The 26,647-nt window shown below is 45.0% G+C and overlaps 1 protein-coding gene across 5 annotated transcripts; it reads left to right on the top strand.

Moving 5' to 3' along the window:
• Positions 1–26,599, top strand: LOC112248764 (rho guanine nucleotide exchange factor 11). 5 transcript variants are annotated; one of them, XM_024418060.2, is made up of 42 exons: positions 1–2,230; positions 4,225–4,260; positions 5,739–5,830; positions 5,921–6,025; positions 6,122–6,171; positions 6,270–6,327; positions 6,488–6,681; positions 6,875–6,946; positions 7,320–7,427; positions 7,559–7,607; positions 7,694–7,731; positions 7,851–7,946; positions 8,108–8,176; positions 8,275–8,379; positions 8,473–8,571; positions 8,839–8,881; positions 9,001–9,097; positions 9,250–9,372; positions 11,933–11,956; positions 12,231–12,360; positions 12,646–12,739; positions 12,907–12,936; positions 14,172–14,301; positions 14,426–14,629; positions 14,929–14,979; positions 15,073–15,221; positions 15,575–15,715; positions 16,027–16,103; positions 17,482–17,607; positions 21,156–21,273; positions 21,496–21,644; positions 22,044–22,119; positions 22,365–22,547; positions 22,824–22,905; positions 23,061–23,141; positions 23,261–23,319; positions 23,458–23,628; positions 23,738–23,971; positions 25,186–25,284; positions 25,584–25,915; positions 26,070–26,202; positions 26,402–26,599. In XM_024418060.2, the coding sequence occupies exons 1-42, from the start codon at positions 2,196–2,198 to the stop codon at positions 26,437–26,439; spliced, it is 4,380 nt and encodes a 1,459-aa protein (XP_024273828.1). In that variant the 5' UTR covers positions 1–2,195; the 3' UTR covers positions 26,440–26,599. The 5 variants fall into 5 exon arrangements, with proteins under 5 accessions (XP_024273828.1, XP_024273827.1, XP_024273829.1 ...); XM_024418059.2 differs by having other exon boundaries at positions 2–2,230; positions 26,399–26,599; XM_024418061.2 differs by lacking the exon at positions 12,907–12,936 and having other exon boundaries at positions 2–2,230; positions 26,399–26,599.
• The last annotated feature ends 48 nt before the right edge of the window (positions 26,600–26,647 follow it).

Genomic DNA, 26,647 nt, shown 5'->3' with positions numbered 1-26,647 from the left:
TTTGTCTTACTCTTTGGAAATGGTGTGATTTCCATACACAACCACCACTTTATGGGAGAGGAGGACTTGCTACTGGATTTAGGTGGGTGGGAAACAACATAATATGGATCATCGGCCTGAAGGCTACAGCTAAATACATGAACATATTCATGCAATCAGAAATGTGGATTAATCGAGGAATGCGAGGGAGTATGGGACAATGGAATCTCACCCTATGGAATTCAGCAGTTTGATCACATGAAGCGAGTTGTTTGGGAAGGAGAGACGTCGCCTGCATCTACCTATAAAGCTAAGCCGAATCGAATGGACTGTATTTTGAGAGCAAGACATCCAAGTTGATTATACAAGTAATAGGATACTGGATATATCTTTACATTCCAGAGGGGTAACTGGCCTCTGTCTGCATTTGATGCTAGCTAGCCAATGCATTTGAGTGGCAGACTAGTTTAGCTAGTTCTCCATTGCTGCTCGCCATTGCTCCCTGTCGGCGTCATAGCCGATGAGAACGCTCTTGTGTCCAATCACAGTTTTCACGTGATGTCGCGGATGGCTTTTGGCCTCTATCGGAATTAGCTTGTTAGTAGTCTGCCAGCCATTATTTGCTTATCACAACAAAATATTCTCTACCACAGTGAGTGTTGCAGAAAGAGACTCCATTTGTTGGCAAAAGCAAGTGTTTAATTTGCATCAAAACAATATTTAGTTAGCTATATAGCAATAATAGCCATCGTTATGGCTAACGTTAACTAGTTAGCAAGCTAGCCAACTTGATGTAAAGGGCAAGCTAGCGCGCTGTTAGCTGGGTAGGTTCTTAACGTTATGTAATGCTGGATATCAATAACATCAGCCAACTAGTCGCTTGTGGTGGATATAATTGTTCTTTCAATTTTGGGAAAGTTTATCGGGAACATTTACTTGCAACGTTCACTGACCAGTCAACGTTAGCTAGCTTGTTAGGGAGCTAGCCCTTACATCGTAGTTCGCTTTGCATTACTATATATTGTAGCATTAAACAGGCTCCAGTGTACAGCTACGAGTTAGTGTTGCAGTGGACAGTCCAGTCAGGTCAGAAGGCATCCTGTTTACAGCGGATATCCACCTCTTAGTCAATTTAGGAACACTTAGGTAATCATGCTGCACCAATGCATGCCATTCGAATATACTTTTTTTGCATTTTAAATGTTGCACGAACTCGCATTTTAGAACAGTTCACAGCACCACATCGAACATTGGCCAAGTTTTAACACAAGATAAAGGGACGTCTAGTCGAACATCATCACGTGCACGGAGATCATGTACTGTTCTTCCAAGAGCCACACCAGTAAACTAGCCTCAAGGACTCTGTAACTAAATTTAGCTCTCAAGGGATGGAAACTAATTTACTGAGGATAATGCGAGTACAGTTGTCTAGCTGACTTTACTTGGATTGGAAGTATCAACATAATAAGCTGGAGGGAATCTTTATATATATAAATATTACTTAGATTTGAATGAGTTTAAGCTAATGTTGGGATACTAGTGGAAATGCATATGCGTTGTAATAAATTCGAATGTTTATTAGCTATTATCTCAGAAAACAAATACAATAGGACAGGAGCTGTTGACAAACAGGCATTACTCTGTCACTAAGACATTTGATGACAACGTTATTGTGCAAGCTATCACTTCCTGGTAGGACTGGAAACACAACAAGCCTTTAAAAAAAGATACTCTTTACTTTTGTATTGATTTGCTTGTTGTTGGTATTGCTATGTAGTTACACTTTGTCTTAAGACTAATGAAAATAACACTGTAGATATTGCACAGTCAGTGGTGCCTGAATTTCATGTATTTTGCTTTGAGATAGCACACAATTTAAAGTCCCCCACCAGCTATTTCTTTTTTACTTTTCCTGTCACGCTAGATTGTTCTAACACTGTTTCAATTCGCCGGGAGCGCTGTTTCAACGGTCTACTGTAAGATACTTGAAGATTGCCTATGACAAAATTAGGAATATGCACCGAGTGCTCTCTGAAAGGAATAAGCTCCCCACTAGCTGACGTGAGGAGTTGTAACTTTTGGACATAACTGGCAGACAGCAGCAGCACTGTGGAACTCTGTACAAAGAAACTTGAAGAGAAAAGGAGATGGTCACCCTGCTGTGACATCATTGGACTGGAGGAGAGGACACGGACACACTCGAGCCGTCTGCAGCCATGAGTCTCCGCCCCCCCACCTCAACACTGGACAGGTAGGACTGACTGCTGATGATGGTGCTACTGACAGATGGGTCAATCTGTTTTATTTCCTTGTTTTCTCTGGTCCTCTCTCCTTGTCTCTTTCTCAAAACGCAATTGGATGAGAAGATCAGAGGGGAGGGAGCTCCAATGCGCTTTGAGAAGGAGACGAGTGGGGAGGATGTAAGTAATCAAGGAAGTACAGTGTCAAGAAAAGTATGTGAACCCTTGCATAAATTGGTCAGCAAATTTGATCTGATCTTCATTGAAGTCACAACAATAGTGCTTACAATAATTTGTGTGTTATTAGTTTATTTTTCTTGTCTATATTGAATACATAATTTAAACATTCACAGTGTAGGTTGGAAAAAGTATGTGAACCCTTAGGCTAATGACTTCTCCAAAAGTTCATTGGAGTCAGGAGTCAGCTAACCTGGAGTCCAATCAATGAGACGAGATTGGAGATGTTGGTTAGAGCTGCCTTGCCCTGTAAACACTCACAAAATGAGAGTTGGCTATTCACAAGAAGCATTGCCTGACGTGAACCATGCCTCGAATAAAAGTGATCTCAGTAGACCTAAGATCAAGAATTGTTGACTTGCATGAAGCTGGAAAGGGTTACAAAAGTATCCCTAAAAGCCTTGATGTTCATCAGTCCACAGTAAGACAAATTGCCAACAAATGGAGAAAGTTCAGCAGTGTTGCTACTCTCCCTAGGAGTGGCTGTCCTGCAAAGATGACTGCAAGAGCACAGCGCAGAATGCTCAATGAGGTTAAGAAGAATCCTGGAGTGTCAGCTGACACTAAAGACTTACAGAAATCTCTGGAACATGCTACCATCTCTGACAAGTCTACGATGGGTAAAACACTAAACAACAATGGTGTTCGTGGGAGGACACCACAGTAGAAGTCACTGCTCTCCAGTCACTGCTGCACGTCTGAAGTTTGCAAAAGAGCACCTGGATGTTCCACAGCACTACTGGCAAATTATTCTGTGGACAGATGGAACTACAGATGAGTTGTTTTGGAAGGAACACACAAAACTATGCACAGAGAAAAAAAGGCACAGCACACCAACATCAAAACCTCATCCCAACTGTAAAGTATGGCGTCATGGAGGGCCTGGACAGCCGGCTATCATCGACGGAAAAATTAACTCCGAAGTTTATCAAGACATTTGCAGGAGAATGTTAGCCTATCTGTCTGCCAATTGAAGCTCAACAGAAGCTGGGTGACGCAACAGACAACGACCCAAAACACAGAAGTAAATCAACAACAGAATGGCTTCAACCCGATTTGAGATGCTATGGTATGACCTCAAGACAGCAGTTCACATCAGACTTCTTATATTCTTATATTGCATAACTGAAACAGTTTTGTAAAGAGGAATAGTCCAAAAATCCTCCTGACCGTTGTGCGGGTCTGATCTGCAACTATTGCTGCCAAAGGAGGGTCAACCAGTTTTTAAATCCAAGGGTGCACATACTTTTCCCACCTTCCACTGTGAATGTTTACACGGTGTGTTCAATCAAGACATGAAAATGTATTATTAGTTTAAGCAGACTGTTTGTCTATTGTTGTGACCTAGATGAAGATCAGATCCAATTGTATGACCAATTGGTTCACATACTTATTCTTGCCACTGTACAATTGATTCTCCTGATGTCTTCTTGCTAGACATGCAGTCAGTGACTATTATGTTCAAAGATCTACTAGCTTTAGCCTATTGCTTCTACCAGCCCGCATTACCGCATGTTGGATGTTGTACTAAGTTGTGATCCCCTGAGCGTACCTTTCCGTACAGGGCTATTCTCACCTCTGGAGGAGCTGTATCACATTTGATTCACCGGTTACATTTGATGTGGTATCCTTTATGACTCACTGTCCTATTGTATTTGTATACTGTATGTGTTTGCATGCATGTCTGTCTGTCTGTTCATGTGTACCTCTCTTTTTTCCTCCTTTTACTTTTGCTATCTCTGTGTCCACTTCCTGTGTCATGTGACAGTGGGGCAGCCATTAAGAAACACTCTCATCTGCCCAGGTAGGCTGGCTGTCTAATAAGAGCCCCTGTTGGTGCTTAATGTAGATCTGCAGTTGGAACGCTGCTAATCTCGTCCACCTGCCGGCTCTCTCGCTGTCTAACCGTCTGGTTTCACAGCGCCTCAGAATGGAACTTGAATGAAAGCCTATGGCTGAGCTCTCAGTCCAACATCTAGCATAACCCTTAGATCAGGGTTCCCCCAACAAGCGACCCGTGTGCCGAATTTGGCCCGCGGGTGATTTTTATTTGGCCCATAAGTTTTCTGAGCAAAAAAATAACTATTTTACAATTTTTGGACCTAATAGACTGTTAATAAAAAGAGAAAAAAAACAGCAAATCAGCTCCAAGTGATTTTAATTTTGGAAATCTGTTCCAAAGTATTCCAACGCATAATAGAAATATATGTGATCATATACAAATATAATCAAGGTTTGAAATGATTGTTTTAGTCAAATATTATATCTGTTTTGGCTTCTTGCGGTCAATTTGCAGCCTACAAATTATTTGTCATTATGTTCTGCCCCCCCTGACCACCCACTCAAGTACAAAATTGGCCCTTCGCTGAATCTAGTTGATGATCCCTGCCTTAGATGAACCTTCCCTCTACATTGTGGACAGCAAGAGCACGAGCAGCGCAAGTGATTTAAACAAAGAATTGAGTTCGTAAAAGTCCCGTCTAATACAACTTTAGCAAGCTCGCTTCCGATTTTTCTTTTTTTACCCACACCACTTTCAAGTTCCACTTTGAAGCACAGTTTTACCAGCCTGGGGAGGAGGTTCAGAACGCTGCTACAGCAGGCTTCCTTTCTTGGTGTCATCAAACTTTACGTACTCTTTAACTCTCCTTGTTTTTCTCAGTGCTCGTCTACTTTGTACTCTCCTACTTTTATTCTTAACCACCTTTCCCTTTCTCTCTTGCTCCCTTCTCTGGCTTCTCGCTTTCAGCCCTTTTGCTGCTTGGTGAGTTTTCTGCTCAGTTTATACTTGAGCTGTAAGAAATGCTGAAAGGCAAACTAAGCACAGATTCCATCTCGCCCACGTTCCACAGCCCCCTCCACAGGATCTCTCCTCCTACCTCTGGCACTCTCTCCATCTAACTACCCCTGGTCTCCTCTGCCTGTATCTCTGGCTCTTTTACAGTACATTTTTCCTCAATACCTCACATCCTCTCTCTTCACCTCCTTTTCAAAATGCGTTGGAGAAGAAGGTCTGAGCGACACAGGATTTTGGACCTTCTCCAAAACGCTTGAGAAGGAGTCAAAGAGATGGGATCCAGGGAAAGGCGACTTGAGATGCAGCCGCTGTGTCCCATACACTCCCCTTTACTCTCTCCTCGTTCCTTCTTCACCACCTGCCAGAATTCCTCCCTCCCTCTCCTTCTCCCCAGCCATCCCAGTGTGATCCTGATTGATTAATCCTTCCATCGTGTAGCACCCTATTTGTGTCTCACGTTTCTCTTGTCCTGCCTTTCCCTCCAGGCTCAGCAGCCTGACGATAGGAGACTCGGAGCGCAAGACCTCCAGCGGCCAGCAGAGGGAGCCTCTGGCCGACTTCCCCACTGAGAGCACAGGTACATGGGTTTTATAGCACAGATAGATCTTCCCCTCCCTCCTTCACTCCATCTCACCTCCCCCCTCCCTCCTCTCTCTCCCTCTCTCAGGTCAAGGTCTGGTTCAGAGATGTGTGGTTGTACAGAAGGACCAGCTAGGGTTCGGCTTCACTGTGTGTGGCGAGAGGATCAAGCTGGTGCAGAATGTTCGACCAGGTCAGAACCGTCTAGAACCAACATGTACATTTCTACACGTCTTCTCTAATGCTTCCTGGACAGTCTGTCATATGTCACTCATATCTCTCCATGCAGGTGGCGCAGCGGTCAAGGCAGGGGTCCACGAGGGAGACAGAATCATAAAGGTTACTCCTCGTTTCAAACTTTTACCGCGAACCCAATATCTATGTCTTCGTGATCAGAGACTACCCTCCATCTCTCTCTCTCTCTCTCTCTCTCTCAGGTCAATGGCTCGCTGGTGTCGTCCATGTCTCATCAGGAAGTGGTGAAGCTCATCAAGTGTGAGTGTCACTGGTCACTATAACGTTGGTGGCGACGCCTCTGCTTAGGATGCCTTCATTTGTGAAATGTGTTCAGGAGTAGTCATATGTCTTGTCACTTCCTGTCTTCTCTCTGTTGCGCTTTCACGCTCTATTGCTCTCGTGTACTCTTTCCTTCCAGCTGGGACATATGTTGCTCTGACTCTTCAAGGACCGCCCCCTTCAGCAGCTGCCCTCCACCTACATCCCCTCCCCACTGACCTCTTACCCAATCAGCGGACGTCACTGGGAGGAGAAGCCCCGCCTCCACCACCTCCACCCCTCTCTCCCGGACTGACCAGCAACCCCTCCCAAAGGATCACCAAACCACTGCAGGTGAGTTCCCTCAATCGCTGAGTACCATACCTTAACCGTCACCATAATACTTAGACACTGGCTAGTAGGCTAAACCTGACGATTTCTGTGACCGTATGATCAAGCGATGTTGCGTAACATGGGTCAAACGACAATGAGTTGAATAACACCGCATTTTCTCTCTTCCTCCTCTGTCATTTTGTGTGTGTGTTAGAACCTAGACGTACAGAAACACGCCACTCAGATCCTCAGGAACATGCTGGAACAGGGAGAGGCTGAGCTTCAGGTAACGGCTACGTACAGGGTTGCGAAATTCCGGTAACTTTCCCCAAACTTCCGGGTTTTCCAGAAATCTTGGTTGGAAGATTCCCGGAATCAGTAGGTAATAAGCAGGATCCGGAATCCTTTGGGGAAATGTTGCTACTCCAAACAGTCAAACACACTTAGAATGGATACTTTTCGGTCATCTGGAATATAGACATATCCGTTCTATATATTGCATTTCTATCTCAAAATGTTGTGCCCCACTGAATATGCAATGGAAAGGACACACTGCTTATGAAAGTAGCCCTTTTATTCAGACCAATAATCATTGGGGGGGGGTTCTCATCACTGACCAATCAGTGCCTCTGATAATGTCACTTTGACCAATCCCGCAGGACTTGATGGAGGAACTGTTACTGAACCCCTCCCCATCCCTGGAGGAGCGAATCGAAAGTGCCAAGCGGCGGGCCCAACAAGTCAGGGTTAAAATCCAGCAAGATCTGGTGAGATACCTGTGTGCATGACAACAGACTCTTAACACCAGTCATCTAAACCTGTCAGTACCTAATAGGCACTATCTATTATGTTGTCATTACCGCAGTTTAACATCTTTGTTGTTTCTCTGTCTCTCAAGGATGGAACTCGATTGGAATCTGTGACCAGCTATGTAGTAGCAGGAGAAGGTTTCTATGGGATTTTGTTTGTCCATAATTCTTGTGGGTTTTTTTTGTGTGAGGAAAATTGATGTACTGTCTTGATGTTTCTGCAGGTCGGTTGTCGGGGGATTCAAGTGAAGGAGACTTTGAGGTAAGTAATGTAGGCGCTCATCCTTTTCTTTATGACTGATTAGCGAGAGAGAATCCCAGAGAGAGAGAGAAAGTGAATGAGGAAGAGAGATATGGTCCTTTTCACTCCTCCTCCCTCAGGCCTGTGAGAGCCCCCACTCCTCCCCCTCCACCTCCTCCTTCAGGACCCCCCTCTACCGGAGACAGGGCTCCGACACACATACCTTCTCCGACTCGGTGAGACCAAGCAACACGCGTTGCACGCAACACACCGATTCCGTGAGAACACACACACTTGCAGATACCTGTAGTCTACCCTTTGGTGAGGTGAACAATGTCTCCTACACACAAAAACACATTCTATTTGCCTCGTATCATCATGATGTGTCTCTTGTCAGGCTGGGAAGGCTCAGATCATTGGCCCAGAGGAAGAGGAGGAAGGGGATGACAGCTATCCGCTCAATGAGGTGAGATGGTCCTCATCAGAAAACATCACTCACCTCATCTAACTACCCTGCGTCTCACGTAGCTATGTTTAACTGTGTTAATCTCCCCCCTCCCCCAGATGGACGGCCCATTTCAAGACATAGAACTTCTCAAGTCGCGACCAGCCCACATGACCGTGTTCATGAGATACCTCTTCAGCCAGCTACTGGATCCCAACCCGCTGGTCAGTGCTTTGACCTTGAATACTGTTATTTACTGTAGTTTGATATATTTTACATGGGGATTAATCTAGTGTGTGTGTGTGTCTTTACAACAGCTGTTCTACCTGTCGGTGGAGGTCTACCTGGGCTCCAGCCCTAAAGACGCCCGTGCCCTCGCCCCACAGATCTGCTCCCACTTCCTGGACCCTGATGCTGTATGTCTCTCATTGGTTCAATTAATGAATCTCATTCAGTTAGACCAGGGCCTGTAGGTATCAAGCATCTCAAAGTGGGAGTGCTAATTTAGGATCAGTTTGGACTTTTGGATCATAATGAATTAAATGCCATGGATCCGGGGGGGGCTGATCCTTGTTCCGCCCGGCTACTCACTCAGCCCATCGATTCATCTTGAGAGATTGTAAAGAAAGCTTGAACTCGGTTATGTAATGGCTCCTTAAATGTTTTGTTTTTTTCTTTTGCAGCCGTTGAAAATCAGAGTACGAGAAGAATACCTGTCCGATATAGGTAAGTTACTCTCAACATAGGTCAACAGTTGTTACACTGTTTGGGCAATCTGTGCTATGAATGCACTGTGTTGTGTTATTCGGTTAGTCTTACTGTCTAGTGTTGTTGCCCTGTCCCAGAGAGTCGACTCCATGCCCAGGAGGACATCAGGGGACCTCTTTCTGAGCTCCAACAGCAGGTGCTGCCTGACATTCAGGACCAAATACAGGATTACAGGTACTGCCTAGTTGAGTAGTGTGTGTGTGTGTGTATATGAAACCGTAGGTGTGCCTTGAGGCTTGTGGTAAAATGCAGAAAATGGCTGTGTGTGTTAATTGTGTTTGTATTGCGTGTGTGTTGTGTTTGTGTAACCTATGTTGTGTGTGCAGGAGTAAGCAGATGATGGGTCTGGGTTCTCTGTTTGGAGAGGGAGACCTGCAGCAGCTGGATGGAGACCCAGCCAAGGAGAGGCTAGTGGTGGACAGACAGGTCACTGCTCTCTGGGAAATACTGTGAGTTGGAACGTCTACCGATTTTATATGATACGTAAAGTATATCTTATAAGGGCCAGGTACTGTGAGTTGGAGTTTGAAGTACTGGATATTCAGTATATACATACAGTGTAGTCTGACGTTATTGCCACCCTTGATAAAGATGAGCAAAAATGACTGTGTAAAAGAAGTCGGCTACTATTGTCTGCTCAAAAGGAGGTTATTTTCTGCTTGCGCGTTCTCATTTCGACGCCAGACCCACCGCTGATGTGAGTGGCCAACCAGCTCTATTTTCATGTCATCCGACACTTGTAAGTGGACTTGGATTGGAACAAGTGCTTTGGTCAGATGACATGAAAATGAAGCTCTTTGGCCACGCACACCCAGCAATGGGCTCGGCGTCGAAATGAGAACGCGCGAGCAGAAAATAACCTCACGTCTACTGTAAAAAAAAAAATGGTGGTGGATCTTGGTTTGACCTGTGGTTTGAATTGAAGAGGGCTGTCCATAAGCGCAGATGAAGGATATCAAAGATCTGGAAGGTTTCTCTATGAAGGAATGTGTAAGATCCCTCTCATTGTGTTCTCCAGCTCATAAAACATGTTCTAAAAAGTCTGTCCTTGCACGGGGGGGTATGAAAGGTATTGAAAACAGGGATGTCAATCATTTTAGACCCCACTGTATATTAAGTGTATGTCAGGACCACAAGCTTTTCAGGGCCACAAGCTTTTCAGGGCCACTTTTTAAATAGCAATATGACTACTGTCACGGTAGGGGATTTTGCTATAGGACCGTTAAGGTGAGGTTGAGTGACACAAGTCGTCTCACTCAAGTTCTCATGCCACCCGGCTAACAGGTGACTCACAGGTCCGCCGGACTGACCTGGTTATGTATCCTGCCCTTTTATTCTGAGATTAACCCTGTGTGATGCCGTTAGGCTTGGTTCAGGATCTTAGATAATATCAATCGGACTTAGAGTACCTCTTGTTTTACTTGCACTTTCCTTTTGTATGCTCTTATATCTAGACTCACGCAAGATTTACCTTGGTTACGAATTACAGTCTATGTCCGTCGACTAATACTACTTGAATATTAATATAGAGGATATCTGTTACAATAAAATGATTATTCTGTCCAAGCCGTTATATTGTCTTTAGTGTAGAAACTAGTCTTGTTTCCCTAGATTGGGAGTGTCAGAGGTGTTCTCTCCCCTAGGGTTTTGGGGCTAGTTTATACTTTTTATTCGATGTTTTGCAATTCACACAGTTGTACACGTTATTCCAGTTTCTTTTTGGTCCTTAATCTATAACATGAACAATCATCAAAACACTTGAACTCTTAATGCCTCGTACATGTATTACAACAAGCGGTTAATTACCTTAGCGTAGGCCGACCTGGTTGGTTCCCAAAGAGTATGTTCTTCAACTCACAATATCTCTGTAGGTTTTATCCAATCACTCAGTATCTGTTCCTCCTACTAGAAGTTTGTACTATGATTCGCTGAATCTTGTTAAAAAGCTGTGTCGAGATCAAGACCCTTGGTAACACCACTGATGCTGTGTATCTACTCCAGTTACGGGGTGGATTTATTAAGGAGTGTACGGGGTGGTTGTCTCTGTTCGTCTCTTTACAAAATCCAGGAATCAAAAGTTACAATTGTTCTAGAGTATGAAAGTCTGATATGACCTTTTGGGATGATGATGATGAGGATAGGTTGAACTATCACACGCTGCCTGTCAGTGATAAGTCGAGTAGATCTATCATGCCTTTCCATTGTGAGGTGGCAGTGCTACTAGTTTCAGTGCTTCGGGTGGCTGTGTCGTGAGGTGGCAGTGCTACTAGTTTCAGTGCAGTGCAACTAGTTTCAGTGCTTCGGGTGGCTGTGTCGTGAGGTGGCAGTGCTATTTTTAGTTGTAGTGCTTCTGGTGGCTGTGTCTATGCATAATCTAAACCCAAATCGTCCAAGTTCACCCAGGGTGAGGTGTCCTCAAAGCTCTTTTTTTTGTGCTCTTGCGTCACTACTATGATAACTTCAAACAATACGAAGGATGATACGGTGTTGCGCTTACCTTTTTCTTTTTTTCTTGATTATTCAATGTCAGCAAAGCACAACAGCAACTACAGTGGGACACACTGTTTGTAACCATCAGAGCACTGAACCCGGCGGTTGCCAAGCAACGAGTCGGCAGGTGTAGCCGCCCGGTGGCCAATAAAACGGTATTGGAGCGCATGACCGTGAGTCCGCCAGCTCAACCTCTCACTGCACCGTACCAAAGGGCAGTGTGTGATCACTGGGAGCTTCAGCAGGCTAGCCATGGCCGCCTAGCCACATGATGCTTTAAAACACACCCGCCCACTCCCATCACATGACTCACTGCTAGCAGGTAGACACTCAACGGGACGCCTTGATTTTTCTCAGGGAGGATTTTTTTTGGATCACCTTGTTTTACTGGGCCGAGACTCTTTGGAAATAATCCCCAGATCTAATAAAAATCAATTTTTTGTATTTTTATTTTGTGTGGCAGGCCAAAAGGGCGTGCGATTTAGAATAAGCTAATTGTTGTTTTTCTGTGTGTTGCAGCTCGAAGCACGAAGAGGAGAGCAGGTAATTAAAGCCGGCGCGCGTGTCTTTGCTGGAGCATGACTGACTCTCAATACTACTCTGTTCGGCATGGAGATGCCTCTACTCAATTCTGTCATTCTCGATTTTTCGCTCTCCCTTCTTCTCTTCCCATCTCTCACTCTCTCTTTTACTCTCTCTCTTACTCCCCTCCCCTTTCTTTGTATCTTCTCCTCCTACCTTTTTTCTCTTTCCTTTTCTCTCTACCCCCTTCTACCTTTTTCCCCTCTTTTTCCTTCCCTCTCCCTCCCCCCTTCAGTTCTCGTCTAGCCTCTGCGGTGCTGCTGTACCTCCGTCACTCAGGCATAAAGCTGAGGGACTCCAGGGTGTTCCCAGGCCTCAGCACTGAGAAGGAGAAGTGGCTCTCCTTCTTTCCCAAGACCAAGAAGGTAAGGAGGGGAGGAGGCAGGACTCTTGTCCTACCTCCGACGCATGGATTTGTAATTCTCTTATCAGTCGTATTTATTGAAACATCAAAGCTATTCGGGCTATTTTGAATTGGCAGAGCATGTAGTCCATAAGCTACAAACCTTGAGGTAATGATCAACCGAGAGGTCTAATTCCTCTGTCTTACCGTTCATCGTTATAGGGTATGAAACGTTGTGTTGGAGTTTTGCTTCGACGCCAGTTTATCCAATTTTCCAGTGGTGTTCTTTTGTTTATGTTTACTACAGCTGAGCAGTTCAAAGAAAGAGAAGGATGGAGAGGACAGGAAGAGAAACCCCATCCTGAAGTATATCGGCAAGCCCAGGAGCACCTCTCAGTCCAGTAAATATATATACACACACACACACTTCTTGTTCTCATCTAACAGTATAATTGAATTCCATTGACCTCATCCTTTGTTTTCAGTCTTATTGATTTTGTTGTAGAGGATTTAAAATGATTGTTCTGATTTCATTGTTGTTTTTTTTGGTTTCACTTTGATTTTTCAGCCTTCCATGTCCCCTTGTCTCCCACTGAAGGTATATAATTTATGTATTTTTATTTATAATTTTAGGTCTTTCTTTTTTTATTGTATTTTTTTATTCAGTGTTTTCTAAGCTCATTTTTAAAGCGTTAATATAAAGTGCCTCCAGAAAGTATTCACAAAGTATTCACACTCCTTGACTTTTTCCAAATGTTGTTCTTACAAAATGGGATTCAAATGGTTCAATTGCCATTTTTTTGGGAGGGGGAGGGGGTCAACATTCTACAAAAAATACTCTGTCAAAGTGGAAGAAAAATTCTAGCATTTGTAAACAAAACCAAATAAAAAAAATAGCATTATCTTGATTACATAAGTGTTCAACCCCCCTGAGTCAATACGTGTCAGACTCACCTTTTGGCAGCGATTACAGCTGTGAGTCTTTCTGGGTAAGTCAACATTTGCCCTTTTGTTTTAATTCATTTCAAATTTCTTCAAGTTCTGTCAAATTGCTTGTTGATCATTGCTAGACAACCATTTTCAGGTCTTGACAGATTTTCAAGCAGATTCAATAATATACTTCATATTTTCTGAAGGCACTGCATAATAACAAATGCCATTTAGCAGACGCTTTTATCCAAAGCGACTTAGTCATGCGTTCATACATCATTTGCTGTTATCGCTTGTTCTCTGTAGTCTAAGCTGGGTATCTGTAAAGCACTTTTTGACAACTGCTGAGTTACACCGAGTGTACAAAACATTAACACCTGCTCTTTCCCTAACATAGACCTCCCAGATAAAAGCAATGATCCCTTATTGGTGTCGCTTGTTAAATCCACCTTGATCAGTGTCGATGAAGGAGAGGAGACGGGTTAAAAAAGGATTTTTAAGCCTCGAGACAATTGAGACATGGATTGTGTGTGTGTGTGTCCCATTCGCAGGGTGACTGGGCCAAACAAAATATTGAAGTGCCCCTTTGAACGGGGTATGGTAATAGGTGCACCGGTTTGTGTGAATAACCATATAACATTGCTGGGTTTCCCGTGTGTATCAAGAAAGGTCCACCACCCAAAGGACATCCAGCCAACTTCACACAACTGTAGGAGGCAATGGAGTCACTGTGGGCCAGCATCCCTTTGGAATGCTTTCGACACCTTGTAGAGTCCATGCACTGACCAATTAAGGCTGTTAGGAAGGTGTTCTTAATGTTTTGTACACTCGGTGTATGTCGTTTTTATACATTTACGTTTGATTGATTGATTTCTCTGTGTGTCTCCTGTCTCCTCTCCTCAGTGCGCCCGGGCAGTGTGAGGAACATCATCCAGCAGTTTGAGAACCACACAGAGATCCCCGGGGAAGAGGGGGCCGAGGGAGACGCTCCGAGACTGTCCTCCAGCAGCCTGGGAGAGGACAGCATGGACAGGTAACAGAGGGAGGGAGAGAGAGTGTGTGTGTGTGTGTGTGTGTGTGTGTGTCGACCCTTGTGCAAAATTCTTAGTGTGTTCAAACCCGTGCATGTGTTTGATTCGTGTCTCTCCCTCTCTCAGCCCCACGGTGTCGATGCGTCTGGCTCGTAGTGAGTCTCTGAAGGCGCAGGGAGAGGGGCGTCGGCGGGGCGGGTCCTCGGGGGCGGAGACAGTCCCTCGGTCCCGTAGCGACGTGGACATGGAGGACTGTGGAGAGGAGAGTGAAGGGCCGGGCCTGAGACCCTTACACCACAGCACCTCCTCTGCCTCCAGTAGCTCAGCACGGTGAGATTACAACACACACCCAATCCAAGATCTGGAGCATGCACACTGCTCAAACATACACACCCTTAGAACTATGAATCCCACACTCCTTTGGAACTATGGATCCCATACTCCTTTGGAACTATGAATCCCACACTCCTTTGGAACTATGGATCCCACACTCCTTTGGAACTATGGATCCCACACTCCTTTGGAACTATGAATCCCATACTCCTTTGGAACTATGAATCCCACACTCCTAGAGACTGGTTGAGCAGCAGCATTGAATATATAGCAAATCTGTGTGTTGTTCTCCTCAGATCCTGCGAGAACCCCACCCCTCCGTACACCCCTCGCTCTTCCAGAAGAAAGTAAGTCAACCTTACTACTCTAATGTGTTAAGCTTTGCTGAGGGACTTACAAGTGTATTGAATATCTGTGTGCGCGTGCGTATTTGTGTGTAGGAGTGTGGAGTTCCCGGTGGCCTTGCTCCCTGACGCCCCAGCCCTAGAGGAGGACGTGGTGGACAGTCACAACTGGCAGGAGACGGTGGCCCCGCAGGTCCTGGCTACTCTCTGTCCCCGAGAGGTGGACAGACAGGCTGTCATCTATGGTAAAACATATATATATTTTTTTTAAACACTGATTGACCAGGCTTTGTCTAGAAACAGGAATGTGCAAGGCTGAGAGTAACACGTGACATTGCTATACATCTATAACTGGGCCTGTAACCTCTAAAGACCACTGTCTATCAGATTAGTTAACACATGAAATCACCCCATATATATATATATATATACACAACGCGTAAGCCTTGTCCTCTCTAAAGATGGCTGCGAAAAGCCCAAAGGGATTCTATCAGACATCTGCATCTATGGGACTGTTATTTCAGAAGGAAATTAGAGGAGAGGGTTATATTTACACCCCTTTTTAGTCTTGTCTTTCTACCCCCCCTTCCTTTATCAGAGTTGCTGACGACGGAGGCGTCTCACCTGCGTACACTCAGGGTGTTGGATCAGGTGTTCTTCCAGAAGATGAGGTGTGTTCTGAGCTCTGAAGAGCTGGCCTGCATCTTCCCCAACCTGCCTCAGGTCTACGAGCTCCACGGTCAGTCACTGTGTGTGTCTGTGCGTGTTTCTCAATCCTGCCGATATGTATCCAAGCAATGTGGATTTGAAGTTCTGATAAGGCCACGTCGCATAAAAGGGGTCCTCCCTTTGAGTGGCTTTGCTGTGTAAATGTCATATGTTTAAATGGTTTTAGTTGGTGCGATGTTGCAGCATTGCCTTTGAGTGGCATTCCGTCTCATTGATGCTTATGCTCAATGTTGATTCAATGTAGTTATTGTTTTTGGTCAATGTTGCTCCAATGTTGTGTTTTATCAACCTTGCTCCAATGTTGTTTTTGTTGTGTTACAGCGAGTCTGTGCGAAGCCATGAAGAAGAGACGAGAATCTCCCATCGTTCAGGGCATCGGTGACATCATGCTGGCCAGGGTGAGTTTAACTAACCGTGTCATCCCATCTCGCTCTCGCTCTCTTAAATATATATACATTATCCCCCCCAATCTTCGTCAGTGAGATGGATTGTGTTAATCGGATATCCAGTTCTTACACAAAGTGATTTTCCTCATAGGTTATGGGTAGGATTGCTGGAAACATTCAACTTTTACCAGTCAACTACAACGCATTTTGGTATCTTCGTTTTTTAAAATGTAATTTATCACAAGACCTCTAGTGGCCCTTTTGGGTACCTCATATTATCACCGGTGTCTAACTCTGGCCCTCTGTGTGGTCTTATTACATATCAAATGAATGACAAAGCTGTAGATCATTATCCTAAATATAAACCAACTGAGTGAATACCGTTGGTGTTTAATATGAAATATCCTTTTTTATTTTACTATGTGAATATGTATTTGTTGTCAATGTTTTTTTTGCAACAAACTGGTGGCATTTGTGGAGAAAGTCAGTAGTTGGAGGAGATAATGCCATTGTTGATGAGATGCTTTTTTTCATTAGTCTTTTTTCCCCCTCTTGAACCATTTGGTCCATCTACTAGAAACTCATGGACAATATGGACACAGATATAAGAAATGAATACTATATATGAATGTGTTTTAATTTATTCCATTATAAATGACCATAGATTGACATAACATTTCTATTCGTTAGCAAAATCACAGAAGATGCCGGCAACTTACCGGTAGCTTTGCAACCCTAATTATGGGGTCGGGTTTTAAATGGAAAGGCGTTTTTACTATCATATCGCATTTAGCCCTCCCGTCAGCCCTGACAATGGTATGCTATTTCCCCCCCACTTCAAACAGCGATTAGCCTACAGGTGCGCACCAATGGAGGGTCCACAAAACCTGTCATATATATATATATATATAAATAAATAAATAAATACAATTTCATTGAGGTTTGCATTGATCTATGCCAGGTTTTGTGGACACTCCATTGGTGCGCACCTGCACCTGTATTTTATATATATATATTTTTTACCTAATCAGTTCTATGATGACGAACATCAGACTTCTCTTTCACTGTTGCTTTTAGCCTCGGCTACTGTTAAGCCAAATACTGTCAGAATTAGCACCCTGAAATGGTGCGCTGTCTGCGGTTGTGGCACCTAGCATCATTCTGATTGGTCAATAAAGTAGAGCTTTTTTGTTTTTCCTAAATGTATTTACTGTATGGATATCTGAGGGGGAAAAAATGGCTGATAACTTCAAATGCCCATTCCTAGATTTGAAGACTTTGCTATTGCTAATACCTGCCAAATAGATTTAAATCATAGAAAGAAAAAAACATGTCTAGGGATAATTGTGGTGTATTTTGAATGGGGCGTCGGTGTGTACCTTTCTGGTAGTTTGAGGGCGTGGCGGGGGAGGAGTTTCAGGAGCAGGCGTCCCACCTGTGCAGTCAGCAGTCTCAGGCCCTGGAGCTCATCAAGAACAAACAGCGCAAAGACCCCCGTTTCGCACACATCATCCAGGTAACACACGCACACACAGTTCAAATCAAATCAAATTTTATTTGTCACATACACATGGTTAGCATATGTTAATGCGAGTGTAGCGAAATGCTTGTGCTTCTAGTTCCGACAATGCAGTAATAACCAACAAGTAATCTAACTAACAATTCCAAAACTACTGTCTTACACACAGTGTAAGGGGATAAAGAATATGTACATAAGGATATATGAATGAGTGATGGTACAGAGCAGCATAGGCAAGATACAGTAGATGGTATCGAGTACAGTATATACATATGAGATGAGTATGTAAACAAAGTGGCATAGTTAAAGTGGCTAGTGATACATGTATTACATAAGGATGCAGTCGATGATATAGAGTACAGTATATACATATGCATATGAGATGAATAATGTAGGGTAAGTAACATTATATAAGGTAGCATTGTTTAAAGTGGCTAGTGATATATTTACAATTTCCCATCAGTTCCCATTATTAAATTGGCTGGAGTTGAGTCAGTGTCAGTGTGTTGGCAGCAGCCACTCAATGTTAGTGGTGGCTGTTTAACAGTCTGATGGCCTTGAGATAGAAGGTGTTTTTCAGTCTCTCGGTCCCAGCTTTGATGCACCTGTACTGACCTCGCCTTCTGGATGATAGCGGGGTGAACAGGCAGTGGCTCGGGTGGTTGATGTCCTTGATGATCTTTATGGCCTTCCTGTAACATCGGGTGGTGTAGGTGTCCTGGAGGGCAGGTAGTTTGCCCCCGGTGATGCGTTGTGCAGACCTCACTACCCTCTGGAGAGCCTTACGGTTGTGGGCGGAGCAGTTGCCGTACCAGGCGGTGATACAGCCCGCCAGGATGCTCTCGATTGTGCATCTGTAGAAGTTTGTGAGTGCTTTTGGTGACAAGCCGAATTTCTTCAGCCTCCTGAGGTTGAAGAGGCGCTGCTGCGCCTTCTTCACGATGCTGTCTGTGTGAGTGGACCAATTCAGTTTGTCTGTGATGTGTATGCCGAGGAACTTAAAACTTGCTACCCTCTCCACTACTGTTCCATCGATGTGGATAGGGGGTGTTCCCTCTGCTGTTTCCTGAAGTCCACAATCATCTCCTTAGTTTTGTTGACGTTGAGTGTGAGGTTATTTTCCTGACACCATACTCCGAGGGCCCTCACCTCCTCCCTGTAGGCCGCCTCGTCGTTGTTGGTAATCAAGCCTTCCACTGTTGTGTCGTCCGCAAACTTGATGATTGAGTTGGAGGCGTGCATGGCCACGCAGTCGTGGGTGAACAGGGAGTACAGGAGAGGGCTCAGAACGCACCCTTGTGGGGCCCCAGTGTTGAGGATCAGCGGGGTGGAGATGTTGTTGCCTACCCTCACCACCTGGGGGCGGCCCGTCAGGAAGTCCAGTACCCAGTTGCACAGGGCGGGGTCGAGACCCAGGGTCTCGAGCTTGATGACGAGCTTGGAGGGTACTATGGTGTTGAATGCCGAGCTGTAGTCGATGAACAGCATTCTCACATAGGTATTCCTCTTGTCCAGATGGGTTAGGGCAGTGTGCAGTGTGGTTGAGATTGCATCGTCTGTGGACCTATTTGGGCGGTAAGCAAATTGGAATGGGTCTAGGGTGTCAGGTAGGGTGGAGGTGATATGGTCCTTGACTAGTCTCTCAAAGCACTTCATGATGATGGAAGTGAGTGCTACGGGCGGTAGTCGTTTAGCTCAGTTACCTTCGCTTTCTTGGGAACAGGAACTATGGTGGCCCTCTTGAAGCATGTGGGAACAGCAGACTGGTATAGGGATTGATTGAATATGTCCGTAAACACACCGGCCAGCTGGTCTGCGCATGCTCTGAGGGCGCGGCTGGGGATGCCGTCTGGGCCTGCAGCTTTGCGAGGGTTAACACGTTTAAATGTCTTACTCACCTCGGCTGCAGTGAAGGAGAGTCCGCATGTTTTCGTTGCAGGCCGTGTCAGTGGCACTGTATTGTCCTCAAAGCGGGCAAAAAGTTATTTAGTCTGCCTGGGAGCAAGACATCCTGGTCCGTGACTGGGCTGGATTTCTTCTTGTAGTCCGTGATTAACTGTAGACCCTGCCACATGCCTCTTGTGTCTGAGCCGTTGAATTGAGATTCTACTTTGTCTCTGTACTGACGCTTAGCTTGTTTGATAGCCTTGCGGAGGGAATAGCTGCACTGTTTGTATTCGGTCATGTTACCAGTCACCTTGCCCTGATTAAAAGCAGTGGTTCGCGCTTTCAGTTTCACAAGAATGCTGCCATCAATCCACGGTTTCTGGTTAGGGAATGTTTTAATCGTTGCTATGGGAACGACATCTTCAACGCACGTTCTAATGTACTCGCACACCGAATCAGCGTATTCGTCAATATTGTTACCTGACGCAATACGAAACATATCCCAGTCCACGTGATGGAAGCAGTCTTGGAGTGTGGAGTCAGCTTGGTCGGACCAGCGTTGGACAGACCTCAGCGTGGGAGCCTCTTGTTTTAATTTCTGTCTGTAGGCAGGGATCAACAAAATGGAGTCGTGGTCAGCTTTTCCGAAAGGAGGGCGGGGCAGGGCCTTATATGTGTCGCGGAAGTTAGAGTAACAATGATCCAAGGTTTTTCCACCCCTGGTTGCGCAATCGATATGCTGCTAAAATTTAGGGAGTCTTGTTTTCAGATTAGCCTTGTTAAAATCCCCAGCTACAATGAATGCAGCCTCCGGATAAATGGATTCCAGTTTGCAAAGAGTCAAATAAAGTTCCTTCAGAGCCATCGATGTGTCTGCTTGGGGGATATATACGGCTGTGATTATAATCGAAGAGAATTCTCTTGGTAGATAATGCGGTCTACATTTGATTGTGAGGAATTCTAAATCAGGTGAACAGAAGGATTTGAGTTCCTGTATGTTTCTTTCATCACACCATGTCTCGTTAGCCATAAGGCATACGCCCCGCCCCTCTTCTTACCAGAAAGATGTTTGTTTCTGTCGGCGCGATGCGTGGAGAAACCCGCTGGCTGCACCGCCTCCGATAGCATCTCTCCAGTGAGCCATGTTTCCGTGAAGCAAAGAACGTTACAGTCTCTGATGTCCCTCTGGAATGCTACCCTTGCTCGGATTTCATCAACCTTGTTGTCAAGAGACTGGACATTGGCGAGAAGAATGCTAGGGAGTGGTGCACAATGTGCCCGCCTCCGGAGTCTGACCAGAAGACCGCCTCGTTTCCCTCTTTTTCGGAGTCGTTTTTTTGGGTCGCTGCATGGGAACCATTCCGTTGTCCTGTTTGAAAGGCAGAACACAGGATCCGCGTCGCGAAAAACATATTCTTGGTCGTACTGATGGTGAGTTGACGCTGATCTTATATTCAGTAGTTCTTCTCGACTGTATGTAATGAAACCTAAGATGACCTGGGGTACTAATGTAAGAAATAACACGTTAAAAAACAAAACACTGCATAGTTTCCTAGGAACGCGAAGCGAGGCGGCCATCTCTGTCGGCGCCGGAAGCAATGTCTTCTCTGCTCATGGATTGATTTGATTGATGTATTGGGTGATTGATGTGTTAACAGGAGTGTGAGGCCAGTCCACACTGTAGGAGGCTGCAGCTGAAGGACCTGCTGGTGTCTGAGACTCAGAGACTCACCAAGTACCCTCTGCTACTGGACAACATCCTCAAACACACAGAGGGTAAGTAGGATAGGTTTCTACCACACAGATAGACGTCCCAGTGGAGAATGTATGGTGATTTGGAAACCTTGTTTGTTTTGATGAAAGGCTTTCAGTAACTGCTCACTCACGTAATAGCTAACTAGAAGCAGACAGGTAGCTACTAGCTATTGACTCAAACTTTGGCTATGGTATTTTAGCTTATTTGATGTCACTTGGAATAACGTCCTTCTCTTCCCCTAGCCGGTTCCACAGACCTCCCTCCTCTCCAACAGGCTCAAGCCTGTTGCCGGGGGATATTGCAGGCCGTCAACGAGGTTGTCAGGGAGACTGAACACCGGCAGCGGCTCAACCAATACCAGCGCAGGTTGGACCCCACGCCACAGTTCAAGGTACTGCCCAATTTGATCTTGTTAATGTTTCCTTATCTTACATTCCTCTCAAAGTTTAGATTTTTCCTCCAACACATACCCAATGATAAGGTGTACCCAAACGTGCTTCAGTCCAGCTTAAACAAAAAAGCGAATCAGGTGCTCGACTGAGGGACTTGAAAATCCCAAAAACATCCCTTACCCCAGGACAATTCAACGGGTGACCCTCTAGGAGGATAAAGATAAATAGAATAAACATTTCCGCATAGAGAGAGAATAAAGACTTCCGCGAAGATCTGAAATATTTAGTTGAGTAATTTAACCTGGGTTAAGGAATGTTTTTTTTTTTTTGGACATACCCAACGATATTGTTATGGTGATGCTGATGTCTACCATTTTGTCTTCTGTCTCTCCTCTCAGAGTCTGGACCTGACCAGTAAGAGAATGATCCATGAGGGTCCTCTCACCTGGAAAGTCAGTAAAGACAAAACCTTGGGTAAGAAAAGCCCACCACACCCCACAATGAGTCAAACCTCATACAGTATCTAGTCAAACCCCCTTGTCATTGTAGTCGACACTTTAAAAAATTTTTTTTTTTTAAATCACTCTAATAAGCCCCACTGGTCTCTTTTGGGTTGCAAACGTTCTACAAACCTTGCATCCATTTCCCACCAGGTTTTTGTTAGCATTGTTCCCGGAAGGTTCTAACCACGTGGTTCTGTTTCTCCCTGCCGCTCCCAGAGATCCAGGCGCTGCTGTTGTCAGACCTTCTGGTGTTGCTCCAGAGAGGTCCAGACGACCGGCTGCTGCTGCGCTGCCCGTCCCGCTTTCTGGGGGGGGGAGGTGGGGGTAGCGGGGATACCAAGGCCTCCTTCAGCCCCGTGATCCAGCTAGACTCACTGCTGGTGCGCTCTGTGGCCACAGGTAAGAGGTCAGGGGTTATGGGAGGCCGTGTGGAGTAGTCAGTGGTTGGGCTTAGATGTAACCACCAGTTTTCCGTTAATGGTGTAACAACACTGTAATAGACATCTTTAATATCAGAACGTACGATCTCAATACTTTTGTTTAATGTTGAAATAATGATCATTACATAGTGTTCATGGTTGAGTGATGCAGACCTTAATGAGATACCCCAAAAAACTGTGGTTGCTTTTTGAATGATTGACAGCTGTCACTCATCCTGTGCCATTCCTTCCTCAGATAACAAGGCCCTGTACGTCATTAGCACAACAGAGCAACAGATATACGAGCTGGTAGCAGGGACGTCCTCAGAGAAAAACATGTGAGCACATCTAGACCAGCTATATCTATACTAGGACTATTATAGTCCACCAGTTTTATACACAAGAGTTGTCATCATTAGCATTTTAACTAATGCATTTTGCTTATCACATGGAAAAGCTTTGGTTCTTAAGTCTTATTTATTTATTTTCACAGCTGGAAGGACCAACTTGAAAAGACCATCTCATTGGCTGCTGGCTCCTCACCTTCGACCAATAACAGATCCACACCTATTTTGTGAGTATCCCTAAGCTGATCTGTTTCTATCAATTACCATTGAAAAGATGGCATTGTAGTCTATTCACTATGTTGGTCCTAAACAAAACTGCCCAGACTAAATTCACTCTCTCACTCAGCTCCCCGAGTCTTGGTAATGCTTCCCCTGTCTCAACTGGCAGCCATGTCTACCAATCAGGTAAGAGAGATTGTGTCAGACAGGGACCATACATATGTTTTGGAGTAGATCGTATTTAGATTGAGTACATTTCTATACAGTAAATACTGTATCATTCTCTGTCATTTACCATATTGATGATCTTTTTCTTCTCCCTAGACGACTCGATGACGGGGCAGGCAGTTTCAATGGGGACAAACTCCCCTAACGATGAGGACAATGAGCTCACGCCCACCACACCAACGGCACAATCAGGGGCTTTCCTCCACATTGAGGGACGGGACTACGGCAAGAAGCAGATTGGAGTGGCTGAGGCAGCTCTTGAAGACGGTGAGACTGAAAGAGATACCTTTTGACTTGAACATATACTTTTGCGTCACTAGAATATGTTTGTTTGATAATCAACTGTCGATTTATTAAATTCCTCTTTCTGTCTCAGTGGAGATACTAAAGCGTCTGATTTTCCACAACTTTGAGGAAGTTGGATGGAGTCACGACTCGGACGGAACGCCCACAAACGAGACAGCCAATGAGAGGAGCCCGCTCAATGACAGACAGAGACTGGCGTCCTCTGATACTCTTCTCAATGCCAGTCCCAGCCAATTGGAGGCTGAGCATTCCGAAGCCCCGCCCTCGGAGGTGGGGTCCTCCAGTGTACATGTTGTGAGGAAAGGTAATGGGGACAGAAGGTGTAGACAACAACCTAATAACTTTGGCTGTTTTGGTTAAATGACTGCTTGTTTCTTGGTGCCTACTGTGGTCAAATCAAGTCTGACTCCACTACGGCTGTCCCCGACCCCCAAAAAATCTTGGTCAACCTAGTTGTCTGTTCTTTCGACCAATTAATTGGTTGAAATTTTAAAACGTGTATTTTTACATGTAGACACAACCTGTTTTTTTTAAATCAAATCAACTATATGTACTGAGCTTGTCGGATGCTTTAAGGACACTTTGATTTAAATAATTAAGACACACAAATGACTGGAGGGAGCCAGAGATAAATTTAGCCTAACCAGAAGAAGACAAAAAACAGTCCGACTTTGTTTACTTGCTGTTTTGAGGTAAAGAAAAAAATACTTTGAGAAGTTCTACAGTGGTGGTCAGTTAAGACAATCAGAAATACTATCAGATCCCCAATAGGGCACAATTATAGACCTACATTTGTGCGCAGGCCAGGTAGCCTATGCCTTCTTCTGTGTATAATCAGGTGCATGTCCAAAATGGAACGATATAAACCAAAACTCACAAGTATAGACTAGGTAGTGCGGTCCGCAAACAACGTGCCCAGCAACGTGTCCACTCCGACAATGAAAACGGTAAAAGACTGTAATAATAATGTATTGAATTTATGAACAGAAATTACCATAACCAAACAAACATTGATGGTAATTAACAGTAAATGTACTACTGGTGATACTGGTTCTCTATCTCCGCGGCCTCCAATGGATTAGTCCACTGAGACGGGCGTGAATCAGACGGGTGTCTCATGCCAGAAAACATCAATATTTTAGACTGCTCGACAGAAAAAAATCTGTCGACCAAATAATCGAACTAAATGGGATCAGCCCTAGACTCCACTGAATGACCACTGAGTGCCTCTAATTGTTTGATAATACACACTCCTTTCTCTTGGCATGTTCCCGAAGCTCTGTGATTCAACTGGTCGGGTGCACTTCTGATCTTTCTTTCTGCCTCTTTCCACAACTCTGTTTTGCTTTTCGCCTCCTTCTTCTCACGCCCTCGTACAATATCACATCTCCCTCACTTGCACTCAAACTCTCACCCCCATGACACTACCATGCTCCCCTACACATAAATGTATACTGTCTGACACATGCGCACGCACACACACACACTCTTTCACGCCATCTGTCCTCTTATGCACAGCTGTGGTTGCGGGCTCTCCTTCTATCCCTGATGACATCACTGATGTCAACCTCCACTCTGACCAATCATCCGAGCCGAGAGGCGGGACCAGTGTACGGGGTAATGCTCCAGTAGACAGTCCAGTTGTTCTTTTCAAACCTATCTTCCATTTAGGTCCCTGGCTCTCTGAGAATGTTTGTAATTCCTACACTAGGCTCGTGTCCAGAGAACATTTTAGAAACACAGATTGTTTGGTTCTACCTACATTTATCCACTCGTTTTTAGTTTTTCCATTTTGAAGCGTTTTCCAACTCATACCTACTGACCATGCACACCGGCCACATACTATAAGATTTCACAGCTCTACTGTCAATTCACCATGAAGATTGACGATCGCCTTTAATTCCACTGTGCTGTAGGAAACGTGTTCTACCTGGTGATGCCTACAGAGCAGGGAGACGGACTGCTGGATGAGAGTCACACAGATGAGGTCATTGATCCCCCCACCCTGACCTCCACTGAACTTCCTGATCTGGACCAGGAAGTGATGTCATCAAACATTAAGCATCATGAGGAAGAAGGGCAGGTCTCTTCCACCCTGTCTGCTGGCAAACAATTGGAGCCAGGAAATCTGAGGCGGGAGGGAGGGCTTGGCCAATCACAAAAGGTCCTCCAGAACTATGTGATCAAACACGTGGATGAGATTTTCCACACAATCGAGGAGCTGATGAGCAAGCTGCACCAGCTGAGGGTAAGGCGTTTAAACACACACACACAGATGTGACATGCTATTACATGAGAAACAGGAGAATCCACTCACAATTTAGAACCCAGAGTTGAATATACATTTTGACATTATTTCCATGCTAACTATTACTTATTTTCTACCCCCATAACCCCAACAGCACATCGAGACAGCTCATCACCAGCTGCTGAAAACACTAAGAGAGCCGCCTGTCAATCAGGAGTCAGATGATCTCCCTCGCAACCAGGTAACCGTCGTCAGGACGCCGTCTCTGGACCGGAACCCAGGGGATGGTGAGTTCAGCGGTCAAGGGTCATTCCCACCATGTGTTGAAAGATATGGTCTGGATACAACCTTTTCACAAAGGCATTTCTCAAACCTTGAAATTCAATGGGGGCAGTTCTTGTTGTTTTTGTTTGGGTTTAAATCAATTCTCTGAGTTCTGTTATTGATAAACCTCTCACTCTCTGTTTCTATTTGTCCATCCAGCAGAGCCAGCTAAGCCTGAGATCCTCTCCACTGGATTCTAAAGATGTTATCTCAATGAGGAATTCTTAAGACTCATTCACCCCTGCTCTGCCGTAGACATACGCACATACACACTGATGGACTGGGACCCCAGCCTTTACCCCCTACCCCACGTCTCACACCCCTAACCCTCAGCCCAATCCTAGCATACACTGCTCGTAGGAGCAGGATCCAGGAAGTACTGTGATGTCTTTGGTGTTGCCCTGGGCG

Source organism: Oncorhynchus tshawytscha, linkage group LG15 (assembly GCF_018296145.1).
Source record: "Oncorhynchus tshawytscha isolate Ot180627B linkage group LG15, Otsh_v2.0, whole genome shotgun sequence".
NCBI classification, from domain to species: domain Eukaryota; kingdom Metazoa; phylum Chordata; class Actinopteri; order Salmoniformes; family Salmonidae; genus Oncorhynchus; species Oncorhynchus tshawytscha.
This window is presented reverse-complemented; position numbering and strand designations above follow the sequence as displayed.

Excerpts from the sequence above, each read along its gene's own strand:
- LOC112248764 (XM_024418059.2), top strand. The coding sequence starts at position 2,196 with ATGAGTCTCCGCCCCCCCACCTCAACACTGGACAG. Across the intron at positions 6,172-6,269 it reads AGGGAGACAGAATCATAAAG|GTCAATGGCTCGCTGGTGTC; the intron begins GTTACTCCTCGT and ends TCTCTCTCTCAG. Across the intron at positions 23,142-23,260 it reads AACAGATCCACACCTATTTT|CTCCCCGAGTCTTGGTAATG; the intron begins GTGAGTATCCCT and ends TCTCTCACTCAG.